This window comes from Zingiber officinale, chromosome 8A (assembly GCF_018446385.1).
Source record: "Zingiber officinale cultivar Zhangliang chromosome 8A, Zo_v1.1, whole genome shotgun sequence".
NCBI classification, from domain to species: Eukaryota; Viridiplantae; Streptophyta; class Magnoliopsida; order Zingiberales; family Zingiberaceae; genus Zingiber; species Zingiber officinale.
Window position 1 is genome coordinate 45,415,201 of NC_056000.1, and position 22,428 is coordinate 45,437,628.

The 22,428-nt window shown below is 37.4% G+C and overlaps 4 protein-coding genes and 2 long non-coding RNA genes across 7 annotated transcripts; 4 read left to right on the forward strand and 2 right to left on the reverse strand.

Annotated features, from left to right (window-relative positions):
* The first annotated feature begins 2,171 nt into the window (after nt 1-2,171).
* Nucleotides 2,172-3,603, forward strand: LOC122008766. Its single transcript, XR_006119367.1, has 3 exons — nt 2,172-2,298; nt 2,667-2,732; nt 3,307-3,603. It is a non-coding gene; the product is annotated as an uncharacterized LOC122008766 (long non-coding RNA).
* A 393-nt stretch (nt 3,604-3,996) lies between these two features.
* LOC122008765 (Golgi apparatus membrane protein-like protein ECHIDNA) lies at nt 3,997-8,939 on the forward strand. Its single transcript, XM_042564606.1, has 6 exons — nt 3,997-4,145; nt 4,461-4,517; nt 4,620-4,823; nt 4,927-4,986; nt 6,553-6,679; nt 8,694-8,939. The coding sequence occupies exons 1-6, from the start codon at nt 4,131-4,133 to the stop codon at nt 8,780-8,782; spliced, it is 552 nt and encodes a 183-aa protein (XP_042420540.1). The 5' UTR covers nt 3,997-4,130; the 3' UTR covers nt 8,783-8,939.
* Nucleotides 8,940-9,403: 464 nt separating this feature from the next.
* LOC122011461 lies at nt 9,404-11,637 on the reverse strand. Its single transcript, XR_006119951.1, has 2 exons — nt 11,381-11,637; nt 9,404-9,588 (listed from the first exon to the last, which is right to left on the reverse strand). It is a non-coding gene; the product is annotated as an uncharacterized LOC122011461 (long non-coding RNA).
* A 2,286-nt stretch (nt 11,638-13,923) lies between these two features.
* Nucleotides 13,924-14,352, forward strand: LOC122008769. The gene has a single exon (XM_042564608.1). It carries the CDS (start codon nt 13,949-13,951, stop codon nt 14,270-14,272), a length of 324 nt encoding a protein of 107 aa, XP_042420542.1. The 5' UTR covers nt 13,924-13,948; the 3' UTR covers nt 14,273-14,352.
* Nucleotides 14,353-16,375: 2,023 nt separating this feature from the next.
* LOC122008768 (multifunctional methyltransferase subunit TRM112 homolog A-like) lies at nt 16,376-17,131 on the reverse strand. Its single transcript, XM_042564607.1, has one exon. It carries the CDS (start codon nt 17,019-17,021, stop codon nt 16,653-16,655), a length of 369 nt encoding a protein of 122 aa, XP_042420541.1. The 5' UTR covers nt 17,022-17,131; the 3' UTR covers nt 16,376-16,652.
* Nucleotides 17,132-17,348: 217 nt separating this feature from the next.
* LOC122008770 lies at nt 17,349-22,073 on the forward strand. Of its 2 annotated transcripts, XM_042564609.1 has the most exons (9): nt 17,364-17,806; nt 18,019-18,086; nt 18,247-18,291; nt 19,250-19,316; nt 19,573-19,727; nt 19,820-19,890; nt 21,069-21,137; nt 21,528-21,628; nt 21,699-22,073. In XM_042564609.1, the coding sequence occupies exons 1-9, from the start codon at nt 17,492-17,494 to the stop codon at nt 21,999-22,001; spliced, it is 1,194 nt and encodes a 397-aa protein (XP_042420543.1). In that variant the 5' UTR covers nt 17,364-17,491; the 3' UTR covers nt 22,002-22,073. The 2 variants fall into 2 exon arrangements, with proteins under 2 accessions (XP_042420544.1, XP_042420543.1); XM_042564610.1 differs by lacking the exon at nt 18,247-18,291 and having other exon boundaries at nt 17,349-17,806.
* Nucleotides 22,074-22,428: the final 355 nt, after the last annotated feature.

Here is a 22,428-nt window from a genome sequence, read left to right on the forward strand (position 1 = left end):
GAGCGAGGCGCAGTGCGTCCTCCTCGTCAAACCGGCTCTCCATGGTCGTGTACCAGAGACCGGGAGCGCCGCCGGTCGACTGTGAGGTACTAGTCATGGTATAGGGCCAGGAATGAACGCGGAATGAAAGGAAAAAAGAAATAAAGCCAGGAAAGAAGGGGGCAAAATGATAGAGGTGATTAACAGGAAGAAAAGGAGCGAGGAATCGAGGAAAAGAAAGGCTTACAAGCAAAAAGATGGTCGCAGGGGCCTTTAAGGTCGTTGGAGAAGCGAGGTCGCCGGAGAAGAAAGGAGCAGTGAGGCGTCTGAAATCGATGAAGCCAAAGTGCGGCGAAGAGGAGAAGTCGGGAGCTTTATAATGACGACCGCAATCAACTTTCACCGTTCGATTCAGGTCGTGAAATACGAGGCCATCATCCGGCCGTTCATTTCCAACGACGGATGTCCCATCGGAGGTGACGCTACCGCCATACGCTGACAAGAGTAGGATCGCCACGTGTCAGCAGGATACGGGTCACATTTAATGAGTACCCCTTACCGTGCGCAGCGCACGTGACTGGCAGTAAAGGAAAGGATTTGGTAGGGATTTCAAGGGAATACAAGGCACGAGCAAGACACCGCCGACCGGATGAGCATCTCTATGCCTGGCCGAGCGGACTAGTGTAGCGGCCGTTACTCAGTCAGATCGGCAGTCCAGTTAGTCGGACTTCGCCTCCTTCGACTAGACTTGAGGGGGAGGCAAGTGATCCGGCGGATAGAACAGGGGATTCCCATTTTGAGGGGTCAACGCCACGTGGAAGTCAAAAGGCCAGGTGGTCGACCGGAGAAGGACGGACCGAGCGGACGACCGGAGAAGGATGGGCCGACCTCCCGGCCGGCCGACCGATGAATAACCGAGGGCAAAAGGCGCCCTGACAGGAGTCGGAGTTCCGGCGCTTGACTGAACAATAACGATGGGTCGAGCTGAAGTCTTGGCCGAAGATACAAGGTAACATACTGCTAGCAGTCCCTACATGACACCTTACCGAAGATCTCCCCAGCATACCGATGCAAACGGAAGGCCGGACGGGATGTGAGTGCCGTCCGGCCGGGCGTAAAATGAGGGCCGGCCGGACGGGACGCCCCGTCCAGCTGACCGGACGGACGCCCCGGCATGGGGTAGGGAGAGAAGGACGAGGAACATCTTATGACAGCCGTCTAGTCCTATGACTAGGTCATACTCTTAGTCTGGTGATGAGGTGTTCTGCTGTCCCATCGAAGACGTGCCGAGACTGTAGCAGTATGGTGTCAGGTAAGCTTTCTGACAAACACATACCGAGGTATGAGCTAAGGACACGTGTTTGCCTCGGTAGGTGTGCGTGAGCTCTTTTACCGCTTTATATAAGGAGCCTTATACTTCGCCGGAGGTACGCGTTCTTTGATATTCGGAGCCACCTTTTGCTGTCCGCTTACCTGACTTGAGCGTCAGAGGGTCATCGCCGGGAACCCCTTCCCGGCCCGACTTCTGTGCAGGTTGTCCGGAGTTTCGTACGATCAGTCATCGATCCACGTCAGCTACCCGGAGAGCGCCACGTGCCCAGCGTCCGTTGATTCAGCCTTCGGATAGGATCAACCAACAAATGAGAAATGTAATCAGAGTAGGCTATGATTGAGAGATATTGAAGAGGAATAGATTAGATTTTATAAAATAACATTCATAATTTAAAAAAAAATAATTTGTTAAAAAAAGTGTCCGGACTCTATCCATTAAAACCCTAATGAGATCTTTGCAAAATCTGAAACTTTGATATATTGAGATAATGTAAATATTTAATCACTTTGACCCTATTCTTAAAAAAATATACATAAAGATATATTTAATATATTAAAATAATAATCTCAATTTTTAGAAATTTTTAGAGAATATGATTGTGTAATTTTTTTATCATGTGGGCCATATTTTTTTCATTATCTTTTAAGAAAATATATAAAAATATATTTAATACATTAAAAATAATGGACCCTAATAAAAATTAGGGCCCTAGGCATAGGCCTTAATGACCTATGCCTAAAGTCGACCATGATAGTTCTGATCGAACTAACGACCAATGATGAACTAGAGGGGATGAGTGAGACAAGGGATCTTGGGGGCATAGGATTTGGCTCGTAAAAATTTCAAAACTTGTTTACTTGGCACAGTCAAAATCCTTTTACATGGATTTCTACTAAATACCAAATTGGCGGAAAGGTGAGAGGGATCTCTTCTGCAGCAGAGTTTATTCCGGAAGCAGAATTTTACAAAATCGAAGCAATCCTAAGGTGACTTTTTCTGTGTTTTTTTTGGGTCAAAAGAACGATCTTTCTGTTTCTGAAGAACCAACGGATTTAGTTCCATTAACTTCCTGTTTGCTCTCTATTTCGATTCCTGTGATCGTTAATTTGGAGTCCAGGCCGTGGCTAGTTCCCCATGAATACTTTTGTAGCTTTGGTGATACACCATTGAAAATGTTTTCACCGTAACTAGGGGAACTTTTGTCCTACATAAATCAAGACCATGTTTTTATGATCTAGGGTTTGCTGCAAATAGGCATTCGGAGGTTACAATTTCTGATGTTTTTTAGGATTTAGGGTTTATCAAAATATCGACTTACTGACCATCTAATTCGATATCATTGTTCTTGAAATAGTTGACCGGGATTAGTGGAGATCTGACGGAGTGAAATGCAAACACAATCGGTAATAGAGAAGACAGAGTATGTTGCTTCCTTTTGTTTCATTGCTCTATATGAGAAATATGAGGTCCTAGAGATTCTTCGACTTAGTCAGTCATTGATTTCATCAATAAATATCTACAAAATTTTTTCAACACGAAATAAAGTTTAAGTAAAGGAAGTCATTTGCACCATTATATTTCACAGGTAACCATGGTTTTTCATTTTTCCATGCTACAAGTCTCTTTCCCAGCAAGTGAATAATTTTTTCACGAAATTGCATTTGAAGTTATGATCAATAAGTGCGACCAAGTTGTTATATCGCTAAGCAAGTAACTGCAAGTAATCGACAAGGTTTTACCTTTTGCAGTGATACCAGTTTCAGATGTAATAAGAGTTTGTACAGGAATAACATGAGAGATTCAATCTTCTTAACAGTAAAGATTAAAATGACTACTTATTCTATTTGATGGTGCATATCATTTGGTCATTCCTCATGTCTTTTGAGTTTTCATATATTTTGTCATCTAGAATGGCCAATTTCAAGAATCGTGTTGTCTTTATTTTTATTGAGTTCAGCATCCATACTATTCTGAGTTGTCTATTATTACATCAGTGGAGAGAATGAGCAGCAGACGAGCGTACAATTGGGATTTGGTGCTAGTTCCATACCACAGCTTATCGACAAGGTGTTCTTGGGGAAAGATTAACTTGAATTGCAGCTTCTACTGGCGAGAACAAACAGGAGAAGAGGATCAACTAGAAGTTCACTACTCTAATGAAACAACTTGAGACCCCTCAGGGTTCTGTTTACTTGGCAGGAGAAGAGAGGAGAGGTGGGTGGAAAACAATGCTTATTTGCCCAAAGTACCCTTGGATTAGGGATATTAGTAGGTAAACATTAATTGAAAATAAAGGGCATTTACCAGCTGCTTAACTTGCATTGGTAAATTACAGATCGAAGACTCTTTTCCTCCCCTCTCCCTCTCAATAAACAAGCCTCAAGTTGGCAGTCATATTGCTTATAAGATAATTTAGTATTGGTAACAAAATAATAGATTTTTTTTCATTTTAAAATATTTTTCTAATATTATTGTAATAATTTTAATTAAAATTTCTCTAATTTTAGTTAAATTTATTTTATTATTGATTCTAACTTGATTAAAAGTATTTTAATGTCGTTTAAAAAATTATTTTATTATTCAACACATTTTTAAGTCTTATCTAAATATTTTTTTTATATTTTAAATATTTGAAAAATAAAAATTAATATTTTTTACTTTTTATATTTTCTAAAATCGTGAACCAAACAGGTTGACGGATCGTTTACGGTAATTAAGTCCATTTTGCTGCGTTCGTTGCGGAGAAAGGTAAGGCTCATCTTCTCGCGTTCGATTCGATCGAGAACGCCGGAAGGGGATCACCAATCTCACTCTCCAGATGGATTCGATGCAGGTACAAACCCTAATAACGGTTCTGTCTCTCTCTTGTCCTCCGATTCAGCTCACCGATTCCCATCTCCTCCCGAAGTGGCTTTTCCCCCGTTCGTTCCATTCGATTCAATCGATCAGATTTACCGAATTCATTTTTTTTGGTTCTATCGATCTTCGATCTCGTACGGACTTTATGTTGGATACCGAATTAATCAAGAAAAGTGGGGTTTTGTTGTAGTTGGAGTTGCGCACGTTAGATCTAGATTTGATTTCTCATGGGAGTTGACATATATTTGGTTCAAATTTTCGGTTCTTGATATAATTTGTTTCCTTGCAGCCTCCAGTGGAGAATTATGCCAACCCTAGGACGTGCCTTTTCCATGTTCTTTTCAAGGTATATCTTCGGCATTCATTTTTTTTTTTTTTTTTGTGTGTGTGTGTGTGTGAAAAACATGTGGATGTTAGTTCTTATTTTTTGCTCGGTCTTTCTCGATAGGGTGCAGCGCTGGCTTTCTACATCCTGTCGGCGCTCTTCATTGACAGTTTTGTCATCATTTTTGTGGTAACTGTTTTTCTTGCGGCTCTAGATTTCTGGGTCGTCAAGAATGTCAGTGGGAGGATTTTGGTCGGGCTGAGGTGGTGGAATGAGATCAATGAGGAAGGAGAAAGCATTTGGAAGTTCGAGTGCTTGGATCAGGAGGTTCTTACATTTTATATCTCGCTTTGGAGTTGTTTGTATGATGAATTGATCTGATGCTTTATGCATCCACTTTTATTTGATTTCTGCTTCTTTATATTTTCAGTCTCTTGCACGTATGAATAAGAAGGATTCTTGGCTCTTTTGGTGGACCCTTTATCTCACAGTAAGAATTTAATTCATGCAGATTCTGTGTATGATTTTTAACCTTCTAAACTTGGTCTAGAAAACAATCTATGCATGCATTATGTACTAGTCACATACACTATGTGATGACAGGATTTTCAGATGACAATATATTTGATGGAAAATATATAAGTTTCCATGAGCATTTGCACATAGTTGATCATGTCATTTTTATGTGCAGTTTAATCCGTATTTATATAGAACCAAATGGGAAGAGAAGAAGTCTCTTAAATTTGGAAAATAAACTATTACATTGTTAGTGTAAAGGAATAACCATTTGATGCTCTACAACAAAAATGCTAATTACACTCATTTTGAGTTTGTTGTTAGATTAAGTTTCGAAAGCTTAAAATGCTGATGCATTAGTTCAGAAAAGGAGAAACTTTAACACAATTATACTTTGTAATCAACTTAATTCAGATAATGAAAGGAGAGTGTTCCAATTGTGAAAATTTGATGCTAATTATGTTTCCAAAGAAAATTATCAATGTTTTGCATGTTATTTAAACCCTTTTTCATAAGCACTACATTTTGTCTATTGCTTAATAGTTTGAAACTTAGTTCTTAGTCGATCGCCATACTGTTTTAGTGGTTTGTTTATTTTGGTTAAATTTATGTTGCTAAAAATATCTGAATGTTTTCTTAAATAACTATTTACATATGCATCCCCATATGTGAATGTGTATTGGACATGCAATATGGGTTTACCTAACCACTGGAAGACCTAGGGGCTGGGATAGCACTGGTCCCTTGAATTCACTTAGCCCAACAAAATAAATGATCACTTTTAATAAAGGAGTGATTATTTCATTATTTGTCACAGTTATTCTGTTCATTGTCATATTTAGAGAATAGGTATTAGTTAGAAAATGAAATGTCCACCATTCAAACCCGATTTAACTAATCCATTAAAACTAAAATTTTAAATTATCTGTAAACTGCAATTATGCCACAGGATATGTAAACCAAATATAACCTTGTTGCACCCATCTGAAACTAGAACTGGATTTGCCTATATAATTTCCACACAATATGTAAGATCAACTTGCATTGAAGGCAAGATATTGGAAAGGCAAGCAGCATTTCATTCATCTGTTGGAGATTTAACAGAATTTTCAATCAGCTATCTCATTCACAGGTATGAAAAGAGAGTAGTGGCATTTTGCTAGATTTAATCTTAAAGAGATACATAATTTGCAGCTTTTCAAGGACATGAGAATGTGGAAAGTATTCTCTATAAATACAAAGAAATAATATTGAGTATTTTCTCTCGAGTTGATTTTCTGATACTCCATTTGTGTATATGTTCATTATTTTTTATCTTTTTGTCTGCTCATGTTATATATGTAATTTCTACCTCATCTTGCAGTCTGGGAAATGATCCTTTTATTTATTGTAGCATTTTCACTTATTCTTAATCTTTTGTTGGCCTTTAGGATCTGGCATTGTAGAGACACAACATCTGATTAATATTTTGAATTAGAAGTATCTACACATTGCCATGTTTTATTATCAGTACTCTTATGGTAGATTCTTTGTTATGCAGGCTGTTGCGTGGCTTTTTCTAGCAATATTCTCACTTCTAAGATTTCAAGCAGATTATCTCCTTGTAGTAGGAGTTTGTTTGACCCTCAGCATCGCAAATATTGTTGGTTTCACTAAATGCCGTAAAGGTGATTATCTTATTTGATTCTTTTTGGTAACTTACTGTGTTTTCTAGGGTATTCTGATCGAAAAGTAAAAATATTTCCTCCAATGTCACCAAATATCTGTGTTTGTTTCATGATGTGAGCGTGATGAGTCCTTTTGAATCCTCGCAAAGCTTAATCCAGTTCATTGGTTGAACTGATTTGGGTTCTGTACGGCACAAACTTAATTTACAGAATGATGGATAGCTTAACACACATGAGAAGCTATAAAACCTAGGCAATCACACTTATTCTGAACAAACACACTTACGAGAAAGAAAGGTAGCAATCACACTGAGTAGAAAGAAAAGTCTGAAATCATTCAGTAGTTCTCAAGAAAACAAGTCTAGTACAACTCTCTATGTAGGGAATCTGACTTGTTGGCCAGGTTTCTTGGTTTTGAAGCAAACTTAGATATTTAAAACCACCAAGTATCAATCCAACTGTAATTATAAAAACCAACAAATCAAACCGATAATAATTAGCACTTCTACACCACTAATTCAAGCTGCCAAATTAATCCAATGTTTCAAATCAAAGGGAAGGGACTAATTCAAATTACATATGATTGGATGCCTTCCAAATAGCATCATTGACCTTCTAATTGGAATTTCCTGTTCTCTTGTAATGTTTTGTGAACCTCCATGGCATTTAATTTGCACCATAAACTTCAGAAATAATTTCAAGATTCAAGGATTGAATCTGCTTCAAGATTTGCTCCACAAAATTCGATTATTATATAATCCAGACTTGCATGAACCATTCTTAATCTACCGTACCAATTACTTTGAAAACCTACAGATTGACTCAATTTGTTTTCCTGTGGTAACTTATGGAACAACCAAAGTCTTGTAAGAACAAACCTCTTGGCCTAGATAGATTCAGTGGAGTTTTGTAGGAGAAAAACTATTAATTTCAACCTAACGGATTCTCTGAAGGACATTGTTAGGTGAGCCTTGACCCCTCTTGAATCAATTCACTTTACATTATTGGACAGTGGCAAACACAGGAGGAATTCAGACCTATTAACCTAGTAACAGCACTGGATTATCTCAATGATTCTGGCACATTAGGATAAGAACTATTCCTGTAGCACCTTAGGCCCCATGAAATTTTGTTGTTAAACTGGAATTGGTTGGAGTGCCAATTGCATACTGGTATCCTTTTACACCTTAGGCACAAAAATTTTCTGAAGTGGATTTAATCGATGGGCAACTTAGAAATAAGCTTATACATTTGAATGGATTGTGTCAAGGGACCAATCAGACACATTTAGCTCACAACTGATCAGTGATAACTATTCTTATGTTACATTTGTTTTGCACATGACGTTTAGGACCATTGTAATAATGACAAAAATTTTCTGGTGTTGCACTAGGCAACTGTAATACCAGCAATTGTAACATTACCTGTGCTGACATCATTGATCTATAGGCAATTGTGGAAATTTTAACCAGTTGCTTTTTCAGTTTTATTCAGTTTACAGTTTTATTGTTGTGGACTCTTATTTTGGAAGATGTATATCCATCTGGATGAAATTTAATATTCAAACGTGAGCAATTGCTAGAGATGGAATAGCAATGAAACTTCCTTAGCGCTTCCTGCGAGTAAATAGAGCTAGTTGAAATGCCATCCTAGCAAAGATAATCTAATTTGATGTATCGTTCAAACTTTTGAACTGTGATACTTGTGGCAGTTACTTGGTGTTCATAGGTTTTGAATAATTAGATTGATTTTTGGCTCATCTGTGACAATTTTCTAGTTGCATATCCCCTTAGATTTTGCATCCCTTGGAATTTGTGGGCTACATTCAATCTTCTGTTCACGTACGAGAATTACATAAAATATATTCACACGTCCAGAATCATAACTATTACTGTCAATACTTATGTACTCTTTACTAAAATGCTGGAACTTGTTCTCATTGAGAGCACACAGTTTCCTCGGTTGCAATGTTGTTCATCTTTTGTAAATTCATACTTCCCTATTCTTGTCCCAGATGCCAAGAAGCAGATTCAACAATTTGCAACTCAGACGATTGCATCCCGCTTCACTTCATCATTACAAACAGCATTTAGTGTCGTCTAAAACAACATTAAGGTAGATACGGCTATGCCAGAGTTGCATGTTTTTTTTCTCAGGAAGAATTTCATTCTTCCAAAGTTTTTCTATTAAGCCGTGTATGATCTGTTTGGACCGTAGTTTCTTCCGCTTATAAAGTTTATTGTGGTTCATTTTGAGATTAGATGTGATTCCAAATAGATCTTTACTTGGTTAATTGTTGAGGTACGATGCTTTACAAGATCAAAATATGATTTGTTGTACCTGCCGTTTCCTTGAGTCTCAGAATTTAATGTAGAAAGACAACGTTTAAGGAAACCAATTGAGAAGCCTGAATAGTGGTGGCATTGCTCATGCACCCCAAGATTATGTATAGCCGTATAGGTGATGATTAGGACACGGGCAATCTGCATGGAACCAGAGCCGGTCCTGATTGGTTAAAGGCCCTGGGCGAGACTATTAATGATACCCTAATTTATCCTTCCATTAATCTAAATAATAAAAATTCTCATAATTCTAACATAAAAATAAGAATGAAGCATCAATTCTAAAACTATAGGTATAATTTTTTTTTTCCATTCTTACACTATTAAATTATCCAAGAATAACAATTCTAGTTGTAATCAATTTCATTTAGAATGCAAGAGATACTTATAAAGAGTAATCATTTAAATTTTTAGCAAAATAACACTGATAGTGAAGAAAAATTTAACTCAAAAATACAAAGAGATAAACAAAGTAATGTAACACTCCTGACACTAATATGGGAAATAATAAAAAATTACAGTCTAATCAGCTTACCTCCATAACCCTTATTTTTAACATCAACAAACCTAGAAGAACGAAAAGAACATCAGAAAGACCTGTCACAAATATATTCATTTTGAGTTTGAGTAACTTAAACAATTTATTCAACAGAGTAGTTAAGAATTAAAATCTTTTTATAAAAAAATGGTGACATTGCATGTATACTTCATTTGATAAGAAAAATTAAAACTCAGTATAAATAAATTAAATTTTATGTATAGGAATCCTAGCAATAACAAAAATTAAAAACACTGTCAATGTTTAAAATTTTAAATTGACTAAGGTATCATGCGATGAGCAAAAACTTTTTATGAAAAATGACCTACTTGGTTACTCAGTACAAAAAGTAAAATAAATTTTAGTTTATAAAAACTTAAAATGTTAGATGCCACTTCGTTTTTTTAAAAAAAAAACCTGTTATTTATTGGAAAAAGAAATACCATATTAGAATGGGGCAAACCTAACCTTTTTAGTATGATTTATTACAAAATCTCACTGATCTTTGATAAGCTCTAAAGAAATGCAAACCAACTCTATAAACTTTACAAATCTAAAATTTAAAGATCCCTTCCTCACCAATATACAAAATTAAAAAATCTGCACATAGGAACCAATAAAAGAGCAACCTTGCAGCACCAACCTCTCCAACAAACTAAGGCCAATAATTTCTACCTTCAAGAAAGCATATTACTGATGCACATAAGAAACTCCCACTATAGCAAACCATAAAAAATTATAGTGCAGAACCGCCATTCACCACCAGCCATTCATTGCACCAAAATTCAGCATCAAACATTTGGCACATAAAATTCCAAACAAATCTAGACACCACGGAACCTCATGCAAAATTCCTTCAGCAAGGAGCTTCCACAAACCCAACATCCACTTATCAGCAAATGAAACTAGCCACCAATAGTCACAGCAACGAACCCAGAGCATACCATGAGATCATATTTCCATATTCCACAAAACTTGCTTTACCAATCACCAACTGATGACCCTTAGAGCACCATTCGCAAAGCAAAACCAAACCATGCCACTGCCCTCAGCACATCTCCAAAATTGCATAGAAAAGAAATCCCACTAGCAACCATCATCTTCCATGTTCAAGGAAAAAAATCATTCCACAAATGCTTCACTATATGAATTCCACCCTGCAGAAATAACTTCACACCACCAACAAAGCCAAACGTACCAAAATCGACACCAAAATCTAAGGACACAAAAGATAAACCCCATGAAACCGGAATGAAACTCCACACTTTTGCCTTTTTCAAATTTGTCCGAAAGTTCCAAGTCCACCTTAAAATCCGAGAACAGCCTCTCCAGTATTTAAAATCAGGAATCCTGCAATCAGCATCTTCTACCAACTACTCACTACATAACACCATATTCTGCCGAAATCCCCAACCCAACATATAACTTCATAAACCAGATAACCCAAAGCATAATTAATCCTTCACAGCCTTAATTCAAAGATCTCCATAACACATGAAATTCTGCAAAACCTTTGAACTCTGCTTTCTCGCAGAAATAACTCCACAATACCATCTCCTCTATTGAACTTATCAACACAATAATCCCAAAGAAAACATGTATAAACACCACACTCTTATCATGGTCGTCGAATTGTCACAACCAATCAAGCTCACAAAGAGTTCTATGTCCCAGCACAATAAGACTCCGATTGTCACAACCAATCAAGCCCTATTTTTAATCAAAGTCGTACGGTTTGATCGAAACAGACGAGATAAAAATAGAAAAGCAAAGATGAAGACCCATTTAGGGTTTACAGAAGTGTGAAGTCACAAGTCACACCTTTGAGAGAGCCAGAGAGGGCCAGTAGTCATCGCAATGAGGAAGGAAAGGCATGACGAGGAGGTCTTCAACGTCTTTGAGAGAGCAGAGATGCGCCCGTAGTCGTCGTACCGAGAGAGCGAAGACCCGACGAGGAGGGCTTCAACAAGGAGAATCGTGAGGACGCTTTGGCGCTATGGCATGGAGAATCGCTGGCGTTCAGCTTTAGTAAGGGATTTGACGAGGGCTTCAGCGAGGGATGAGGGCTTTAACGAGGGATGAAGAACCTTTATAAAAAAAATGTTAACAAATATAAACTTTTATATATATAAATGGGCCCCTAGGTATTTTTGGGCCCTGGGCAGGAGCCCTGGTAGCCCTGGCCCAGGGCCGGCTCTGCATGGAACCAATTGTTGAATTGTAAGATAGGAAATAATAGTAGTGGTGTAAATAGGGGTGTCGATTTAGATGGATCAGATTGGATTTTTTTTTTTTTAAAAAAATCTCAATTCAAATCCGACCCAAATCTAAATACATTTTGAAATATCTAAATCTAAATTTGACTAGGACACGGGCAATCTGCATGGAACCAATTGTTGAATTGTAAGATAGGAAATAGTAGTAGTGGTGTAAATAGGGGTGTCAATTTGGATGGATCGGATTCGGATCTAGTTGAATTTTTTTTTTAAAAAAAATCTCAATTCAAATCCGACCCAAATCTAAATACATTTTGAAACCCCTAAATCTTAATTTGACTTGATTAATCAGTTTCAATTTTTTTTTTTGATTATTTTTCTATAATTATTCATTTTTATCTCACTATTCCATCATTATTACACTAACATTAATATTAATATATATAAAATTATCTTAATTTTTAAAATAAAATTTAATTTAACTTTAAAAATATATTAAATTCTAAATTTGAGTCAATCCAGGTAGTTCAGATTCTCTGTCTCCATTTCTCTCTGTCCTCGTGTCCCACTGTCGATCGGACAGATCAGATTAAATTTGAAGGATGATTTGCACATCACGAGGATATTGCACATATTTTAAAGATGCAAATCATCCTTTAGATTTAATTTGATCTATCCGATCGACAGTGGGACACGGGGACAGAGAGAAATGGGGACAGAGGATCTGAACTGCAATCCAGATGGATTTGAATCCAACTTAAAAAATTTTAACTTAAAACTAAAATCTAAATATGATCGGATTTTAAAAATTCTCAATCGGAATTTAATTCTTAATTTTTTTTTTGGATCGACTTAAGTTAGGTTATCAAATTGGATTTATTTTTGACCTAAGTAAACTAATCAAATTTGTTTGATAACATAACTGAATGAAATTAAGTCATGTGAATTAAACTATTAAAACAGTTGTTAAATAGTTATTAAGTTATTGTTTAGTTGGATTGTTTAAAATTTTTATATTTTTAAATTTATTGATGGGGTTTGGATGTTTATTTTACAACTTTGATAATAACTTTTTATTGATGAATATAGTTTGTAAATTTTGTTAATGAACACAAGTATATTTAAATTTATTTATTTAATTTGATGAGATGGTGTGCTCGTTAACTGTTTTTTTTTTTATCAAATTGAATATTAAAATTTTATAGTCTAAACGTTCATTTATAGCCTTTACTGAGCACTCATGGATGTAGTTAATATATATATGTAGGTGGCTGTTTTAATCAATTTTAGAGTTAATTTTTAATACATATAAAATATTTTATTAGAGGTGAAATGAAGGAGAGTGTCGAGTATTTTATGTGACTGTAAAGTATATCTTAAACTTAAAGGTAAGTTCTATAAAATCATAATTAGACCTGCTATGTTATATGGAGCTCAATGTTGGGCTATGACTCGAGAACATGAGCAGAAGATGAAAGTTGTAGAGATGAGGATATTAAGATGGATGTGTGGACATACGAGCATGAATAAAATAAGAAATGAAAGTAAGAGAGAAAGTTGGAGTTACATCTATTGAGGAAAAATTTTGAGAGACACGTTTAAGATGATACGATTATGTACTTAGATGATCAATAGATGTTCTAGTTAAGTGATGTAAAATTATGATAAATAAACATATCAAACGAGGAAGAAGAAGATAAAAAAAGATTTGATTAATAATAATAAAATAAAATAAAATAAAATTTATTTAAATATAAATAATAATATAATAAAAGATAAAGTGATTTATATAATTGATGATAGGAAAAGACTTGTGTTACGTGTGACTTGTTTGGTATCAAAACTGTTGTTACAAACTCTTTCAAAGAATATAGGACCGTTACGAAAGAGAAGTTATTTATAGCCTCAAGTGGGGTCATGAGAAGGATGGCCAACTGTACTCCTGCTCATACAACGACAGTGTCGTGTGTTGCACCGGCTGAACGAGTTTTCAGACATGTGCCTGTTCAGGGCAGTAATTGCTGGGACCCACGGCAGACTAATTTTTGTTTCACACTCCGACGACGTATCAGTGTTACAAAGTCTAAACCGGAATTATCGTTAGCACCGGTATCTATTAGCTATAATCAGCCACTGATCTCCCCACCAACGAGGCCGAACCCGAGACGAAGCGATGGGCAACAGCCTCCTGTCCACGCTGCGCTGGTGGCCGTCCGGCCTACGTCTCTCCGCCGCCTGGAGTGCCGTCTCCCTCTTCCTCTCTGCCAACCTCTCCGACGCCGTCGTCAGCCTCTCCGGCCTCCGGTGGCCATCCGATCTCCGTCTCTCAGGCCTCTGGAGCGCCATCTCTGGCGCCGGCGACTCCAGCTTCCGGTGGCGAGCGGTCACCGCCGAGGCGATCGACGAGGTGGCGTGGGCCGCGGTGACGGTGCTGGAATCGGTGGCTCTGATCTCCATGCTCTGCTGCTTCTTTCTCTTCTGCGGATGCAGCTTGTGAGAAGGGTTGTTAGCTAGAAGGATCGATAGGTGAAGTAGAAAGTAATGATAATTAATAAAGAGATATTTAATTATTATTCACTCTTATTTTAATCGATTACTGTCTTACTGCTAGTGCTCGCCATCGGTTCCTTCTCCTCCTCATCAAAGTTGATTAGGCACGAAGTAGTCAAACTATGATCGTATCGTTCGGCGTTGACGAAGACCACAAATCATTATTATTTTTATTGAATTATCTAAAAAAATTAATGAGTGAAGAAGTATGCAATATAATTACTTTTTTTTTAAAAAAAATCTAGTTATATATATAGATATAAATATAAAATGATGATTTTATTTATTATATTGAAGTTAAAAAAATACTTTTGGAAGTGAAGCTCTGTAAATTGAACTAATATATTCACATATATTGTACATTAATTATTAATTAAAGAGGTTTGAGAAGATCCCACATTCCTTGTTCCAATTGGCACTAATCTAATGCTCTGTTTACTCTACATGAGGGAGGGAGGGAGAGGGAGGAAAAATATGGAAAAGAAAAAGAAGGAAAAAGGAGAGAAGAATTCTTGCTAAAGCAGAGTAGACAGAGGGAACAGAAGGGAAGAGAAATACCCGGGAAAGGGAAAGAAGACAGAGCGATCGGTGTATGAGGCAGGCAGAAAGAGACAAAGAGTGGGAGAAGAAGCTCTGTCTTACGAGCAAGCGTGTGGGGATGCCCACTGCTCGCGAGCGGGCATGCAGGAATGCCCGCCACTTGCCGCGCTTGCGAGCTGCCGTTCAAGGATGCTCGTCGATCCGCCTCGTGAGCGGCCGTGTGAGGATGCCTGTGACAAATCATGACCCTTGCCCCATCACATCATCCACTATCCTTCCGCTATTCCCCTTCTCAATAGAGATCTCACCTCCTCTGATCCACTTCCGTCCATCTCCACTCCCAAAGCCAACTCTTCCTTCTTCCTTTGTAATGACTCAAGCTCATCATTTTTTTTTATTTCTTTCCATAACCTTCGCGGAGCATGGACTTCATCATATCAAACTCTAACTCTACCTTGGCCGGGGTGTAACATCCAGGTGTCCTACGACAAATACAAAGATGCAATGCAGCGACGGAGGACCTGGCGATGAAGCGAGCAAGGTGGGACGTTGAGGGCTCTGCTGTGGTGGTCCTTTATCACCACATCATTTTGATGGATGTCGATCGATTTCCTCAAACAGATGTTTAGTGTTCACAACTTGGACAGCAGCAGTGGTCATGCACTGCTATATGCCTAGAAAGAGATGTTTTTCTGATCGATGTACTTGAATGCGCTTGACTAGGTGTTTGGCATTCCTTCTATCTTCCAAGTTCCGCAAGAAACCCTAACAATTTAGGGCTTATCGTGAACTGATGTTTTAGTATTCACTTTCATTGCAGTCATTGTTATACACCGCTGCTATGCACAGGAAAGAGATGTGTCCTGGTCAAAGTACTTCAATCTGCTTTGACGAGGCCTTTAGCGGTCCTCTGACTTGCGGGGATGAACATAGCAAGAAAGACCCTAATGATCTAGGGCTTATCGTGAACTGCTCATCACACAATTGTCTTCTCTGAGAGAATGTAGATTTCTAATGTAACTTAGTATCTTCACAAATAACTTATCGAGCATATGCATCACACACATTGATGAGTGAGTATCAATTTCTAGGTTTCAAAGGGCCTATGCAAGTGATGAAATTGAGTCGCTATTTGAATAGACGAGTGCATATTCAGTTCGTATTTCGACCAAATTTTACTAATAGATTGATCATACAAACACGAAATAACCTATATAATTCCACCATTTGTAAAATTGACAAACTGAAAAACAATTTTATCATGCATCTTCTACTTTTCTACTTAGATATCAGCCACAAGATCATAAAGCTATCTATCTCACAAACATCAATAAGATTGGAGAGTTTTAGGGAATTAAGCAAATGACATCATGTTCCTGAACAAAACTTCCAAGAACAGTTTTACAAGTTTCAGGAATGCTTCATAGCAATCTAGGAGATTAACTGCCCTAGAATCATACCTCATCTTTGTTAATGAACATGTTGTGAAGATGAACATCGTTGAAAGCAATTTATCATGAAACTTCTACTTTTATACTTAGATTTTTAGCACAAGATCAAAAGTTTAATACAGAAACAACAACACGATTAGAGAATTTTAGGAATTATTATGATCCTATAATTCAATATCAAAACATGCATAGCCAACAGTTCTACTGGTTTCACGGATGCTTCATGGAAATCTGTCTCCATTAACTTTTGATTTTTTTCTATTAACTACGAAAAACCACCCCTAAATCGCAAGTACGCAAAGAAACGAAGGCAAAAAAGTAATCTTGAGCTTGGAATCATATCTCATCTTCGTTGAGGAGCATGTTGGGGATGCCCTTGTTGATGGGGAATCGGCGGCCGGTGTCGGGGCAGACGAGGGCGCCCTCCTCGACATGGATCTCGAGCAGCGCGTGGTGGAAGCGGCGAAGGAAATCCTCGGCGTCCAGCATCGCGGCGTCGGCCTCGTCCGGGAGCTCGCCGTAACCGACCGCGCGAGCGGCGCCAGCGAGGGCCTTCCACTCGATCTTGTGGAAGATGTGGCGGAGGAAGTCGACGTTGAGCTCCACCTCCTTCTCTACCCACTTTTCGGCCTCGAGGCGGAGCGGGAAGCCATCGACGACGCCCTTGACGTTGCTGGAGAGCATGTTGTGGGTCAAAAGCCTCATCTTGCGGCACTCGTCGCCGGCAGCTCTCTAATTCGCGGCTGCGTCACTGCGTGGCGGCGGCAGAGATAGAGAGCATCAAGATAAGTCCACAGGTCTGGGAGAAACCCTAATCATGGCCTTCTCTTTTTATAAAATAATAATTTTTATATAAATTTTATTTTATTTTATATGTGTACATGATTTTAGTTCAATTATTTAAAAGATTATGTGAATATACATATGAATTTAAATGAATTAAATATTAAAAATTGGTGATAATATTTTAAAATATATAAAATTTGGAATTGTTAATAAATTTGTAATTTTTTTTTCTTTTTCAAGGGAAATTCCGTAGTAAATGTCGATTCCATTCGTCGTCTCTATTCCGACGCCAGTTGGCGTTTTTCGTCTTCTCTCTTCGCGAATCTGGCCGCCTCCGCCTCTTCTGCGATCCCCACGCCGACCCCGATCCCAACCCCCTCCGCACGGACATGATCCGCAAGCTTCGTCTTCTTCTTCTTCTATTGGCTCTCGTAGCTCTTACCCTCACCTCGAGGATCCGACTCGGCTGTGCGCACGAGCACCACGGCGAGGGGGAGGAGGAGGAGAAAGACGAGGACGAGGACGAGTCAAGCTGCGAGGCGAAACCCGATATCCATCTCGTCGCGGGTTACCGTCCAGGAACCGTCACCATCGACGGCCGATCAGATGACTGGGCCGGCGTTGATGGACCTCTGCTCCCTCTCCTTCCCGCGCTCGATTTTGACGAGGATGAGGCTTACGGCGGCGGAAAGATGACTGTCAAGGTACCAAAATTCTAGGAACTAAATACACTTGAAGATTTATCTTTCGAGGCATATCGACTATGTTTCGAGTTTGTATTGGATCTGTATTAAAGGCACTAAAAGGCAACAGAGGCATGAGGTCATGGTACTGTGGATCAATGGTTTCTTTCTGCCTGATGTCTTAGTGGATCTAACTTTTGGTTATCTTTATCTGACTGTTGTTTGTTTAGTAGGCTGTGCATGATGGTCAAAACGTATACTTCATGCTGCAAGTTGCTGGCGAGTATGCTTATTCTTTGGAGTAAGTAATTTGTTGGATATGAAGATTATCAATTGCTTCTAATTTGCATGAGGAATATGTAACTTGGTATGAGTAAATGCTTTGCGTGCGGTTTACTTTTCCCTTTTTGATATTTTCATGTGGTTCTTCATTTGCTAAGCAACAAAGAGTTTACTTGCAGCCCCCGGCCACAGTGCAGCGGTTGGCCCTCCAAGCGGTTAACCAGGTATTAAGGTTCGAAGCCCAATTGCGGCGCACTGCTAGAATTTTCCTCTAATGGGACGGCAAACCTAAGAAAGCTGGCAGCTTGGATGGGCCTCCGCGAGCGCTTCCCGATTTACCGCAGTGGGAAACTTCTGTAGGGTCGGATTGGTCAACTCGAGGATTAGTCGATTCGCAGAGTTGGATACTTGGATTACCAAAAAAAAGAGTTTACTTGCAGACCTGTTTGCCATCCTTGGAATCTAAACCCATATCATCTTACATACTTCTTTTTAATCACCAGCTTGACACTGGTTTAATTACTGTTTGACAAACATAAAAAAGTATTTGGCAAGTCCATTATTTTTAAATAAATATATCAGACAAAGATTTGTTGTACTCAAAATGATATCAATTGAATATGTAACTGAACTCAAGCACTAAATTGAGTATCTACAGAGAACATACTCTAATTTGAATGCCCCAGCATAGCCTACATTAAAATAGTCTTTCTTTGAAATTTCATAATACTCTGAATCTGTTTGTTTGAAGGATAAAAGTCCTCAACGTTTTGTATTTTTTTACACGTACCTCTAATTGGTTTTACTTCTTTGTCTTATATTAATCTGACAGTGTCCAACTGATGAGCTTTTGATGCTGTTACCGTCAATCAATACAACCTTTTTGATCTCTTTATCTAAGTAGGATAGTTTATGGTCCTAGACCTTGAATAAAATAATTTAGTGTTGTAGAAGAACTAAAAAGGAAAGTTGTGTGCCAATACCTTAATATGGCGCACCAAGGTTCCATCTAACTGTTTGCTAGTTTTCTTGCTTGATTACTATTCCTGTATGATGATTAATGCCTTTTTAATCTTGGTTAGTGAAAATTTGTTTTCCTATTCATTACCTCTAGATGTTGTTCAATTTGTTAATTAATATCTCTTTCTATCTTTTTCATTTCTCTGTCTTGCTGAAATCCAGCGATGATCATAAATGTCCTTCAGTTGCTCTAATGTTTCAAGTTGGGGAAAATGCAACATATAAAAATGTAAGTTCTTTTATGGCCTCTCAAACTATTTCTATAAAGAAGTAAAATAAAAATGTATTGTTATGCCATTGACCTACTTATTTAGATGCATGAATGGTATTCTCTAGTACTTCTGTTGCATATTTTTCAAGAACATAGTTTTGTGTTTTACCTGCTTGACTAGGTAGGAAGAGTTCTAGCAACATTTGCGAGACCTTTCTCATTTTCTTTATTTTTTGATACTTTTGTAATGAGAATTCATCTGTTTTATTATTAGATGGGAGGTTGTTCTCACATGCCTGGTTCATGCACTGATAAAAACTGCCATGGTCACGAGGTAGACATTATGCACTTTTCTGTTGGCAAAGCGATTCCTGGACGGCTATATGGTAGTAATCTTGTTGACAACAGTAAAGGAAATGGAAATGATAGGTAAACTATGATCCTTTCCTGCCATGTTTTTGGAGAGTCCTTTTCTAATTAGTGACACAAATTACTTTTGTCCTTTTTGCTATCCATGACAGTTTCGGACATCTGGTTGATGTTTATGCTTGGAATCCACACTGTCGTTACCTTGATGGAACTGGTCCTCCAGGTTTGATTAAACATTGTCTTGATGTAGATTGATGTTTGTCTAAAATAGAATAATCCTTATTGTCTCCCAATGTTCTTGCACTATTTTAAGACATTATCCATAAAAGTCATTTGCCATTTCTGACATTGTGCAAGCTTTAATATATATTTTCATTTACTCCCTTGTGTTATTCCATCTTCAGTTTAGTCTTTGTTTTGATCATTTTCTTTGGATGGAAGTCTTAAATAATGGCATTCATGATTTACACACTTTGTCTTCATGAAGCATAGAATATTTAGAATCTATGATATTTCTATTAGAATATATTTTTCAATGTTGGGTTTGATAAATTCCATGGATCCTCAAACTTTTAGAAAAGAAGACCATATCTAATTCAGTTCTTTTGTGTTTCCCGTGGCAATTTTATTTTATATGTTTTAACTATAACCACACCACTCTATTTCAATCCACTGGTTTGGAAAAGATCTAAAGATGATTAAAGGGAATATTTTTATCAGATTCAGTGTTTGAACAAATATAAAGATCCATAAAAGCAAATATTACTTTGAGATTCCAGGTATTTATGGAACCAGATAAAGTGCCAACTTTTGGACATTTAAATTCCCTGTTATCTCAGGTGAGTTTTTTAGGAACAGATCTATCACTCTTTCTCCCCAACTTGAAATCAACTTAGATCCAACAATTCATTACTCAGCAGGATTTGTTGTAGGTACATAATTGAATTCAGAAAAAAAAATTAGATATGTAGATAATGGTGATTAATTGGGTCTTTTGTTACCTATTATTGTTTTTTACATCCTTTCTGAAAGGGCAAATTCAAGTTTCAATCATGATTTCGACGAAAGCATTCTGTTATCACAACTCCAATATCAGATAACATGATGAACAAAATTTCAGTAAATGAACCTATGAGATCAAGATTTGGACGAAGCTATTCTGTTGGAATATCTTTTATACTTAAATGAGAAGAAGTTTCTCCTGCATCACTGGGGGTATACCAGCATCTTCTAATTCTGTGTTCAAGTCTTGAATTAGTGTGGACCTTGTCTGCTTGATATGGCTTGTTGAAAACTATAAATGGTTTCTTTTACTTAATTCTGCTACCTTCTCCTTTTACATCATTACAAATACTTATTTGCACCAAAAACAAGTTTGATGACTTGTCATTGTTTTCGCAGAAGATAAATCAATTGGGAAAAATGATTGGGTTGGAGCTTGGTGGCACAGTTCTCTAGTGTCTCATATAGGTATACTACTCTCATTATCTACTATCATGTGGATAAGAAAATTGATTTGGTCACTCAAACACTGGTAGATTCATTACAGTTCTAGTATTTCTTCAAGAAAATTGATTTGGCTACCTGCTCTAACTTATAGCAAGTGTATCAGTGTTTCGTTCATGGGATATACATGAAAACGTATCGATGTTTAATGTATCACAAATATTTACCAATACAATTGTATTTATTTTAAGGTGATTGTGTTCAGAATGTTCAGTCATTCTTTGTTTTTTTGTAGTGATTTTTTTTCTCCCTCGATGGTTGACACAATGGGCCATTTATTTTATTAGCTCAAGTTTTTGCATTTTCGATTTCTCATCATCTTATTAGTCTACCTCCTAAAATGGTCTTGTCCAGGATTCATAGAAGAAGATTCTCCGTATGGGAAGAGCGGTGAGCAAGGCACTTACCTTTTCGAATTCTCCAGACCCCTGAGAACAATGGATCGTTTTCAACAGGTATGGTGCGTTAAGTTAATCAATTCCTGTGGCTTATACTTGACTTCGAATATCACACGTCTGGATGCAGGACGCTCAGTTTACCATCGGCCAGACCAGCAAGGTGGCCGTTGCTTTCTGGTATCCAACAGATGGTAAACCATGGAGCAAATCCCAGCACTTCTCAGCTAGCTGCAATTGGTTGGCATTGGATGTAGCTCCAGCCTCTGAACTATCATCTGTCTCTCCTGTGTCACCAAGAATTGGGCCATCAGATGCAGCCACATCCTTCGCTTTGCTCCTATCGGTCGTCTCCTTCTGCCTCACTATATTTATCGGATACTGGGTTTCCAAAACTAGACCTGTGCCCTTCACACCTATCGACAGCCTATGATAGCACTAAAAAATGCTCTTCTTTGCTGCACATTCACCAAACACACCAGATTATATATTCAGTTGTGCTCAACCATTTTTTTAAGTAAAAAAATTAATAAACCCAGTTACAATTTTTTTTAGTTTTAACCATAAATTTTTTTTAAACAGATAAAGTTACTTTTAAAAAATAAATATTTAAAAATAATTTTTGAATCCTAAAAATTTGATTAATTTTTCTAGCCATTCAAAATGCAAAAGTAATTTCTCAAAAAAAAAAATAGATTTTTAAAATTATTTTTCTTTAAAAAATAAATTTTAAATTACATTTTTTATCAAAATTTCATAAAAATTAGATAATTGTCGGAAAATTTTAAAAAATTTCACTCTAACAGAAAATCATAACTTATGATTAAAAAAAATTATGTTTTTGAAAATTAATTTTTTTT

What these genes read in the sequence shown, in the direction of transcription:
- LOC122008765 (XM_042564606.1), top strand. An exon ending in TCGAGTGCTTGGATCAGGAG is followed by an intron (nt 4,824 to 4,926) that starts GTTCTTACATTT and finishes TTATATTTTCAG; the next exon opens with TCTCTTGCACGTATGAATAA. An exon ending in TTTCACTAAATGCCGTAAAG is followed by an intron (nt 6,680 to 8,693) that starts GTGATTATCTTA and finishes TTCTTGTCCCAG; the next exon opens with ATGCCAAGAAGCAGATTCAA.
- LOC122008769 (XM_042564608.1), top strand. Translation starts at nt 13,949, where the DNA reads ATGGGCAACAGCCTCCTGTCCACGCTGCGCTGGTGGCCGTCCGGCCTA.
- LOC122008768 (XM_042564607.1), bottom strand. Translation starts at nt 17,021, where the DNA reads ATGAGGCTTTTGACCCACAACATGCTCTCCAGCAACGTCAAGGGCGTC.
- LOC122008770 (XM_042564609.1), top strand. Translation starts at nt 17,492, where the DNA reads ATGATCCGCAAGCTTCGTCTTCTTCTTCTTCTATTGGCTCTCGTAGCT. An exon ending in AAAATGCAACATATAAAAAT is followed by an intron (nt 19,317 to 19,572) that starts GTAAGTTCTTTT and finishes TTTTATTATTAG; the next exon opens with ATGGGAGGTTGTTCTCACAT. An exon ending in TTCTCTAGTGTCTCATATAG is followed by an intron (nt 21,138 to 21,527) that starts GTATACTACTCT and finishes GGTCTTGTCCAG; the next exon opens with GATTCATAGAAGAAGATTCT.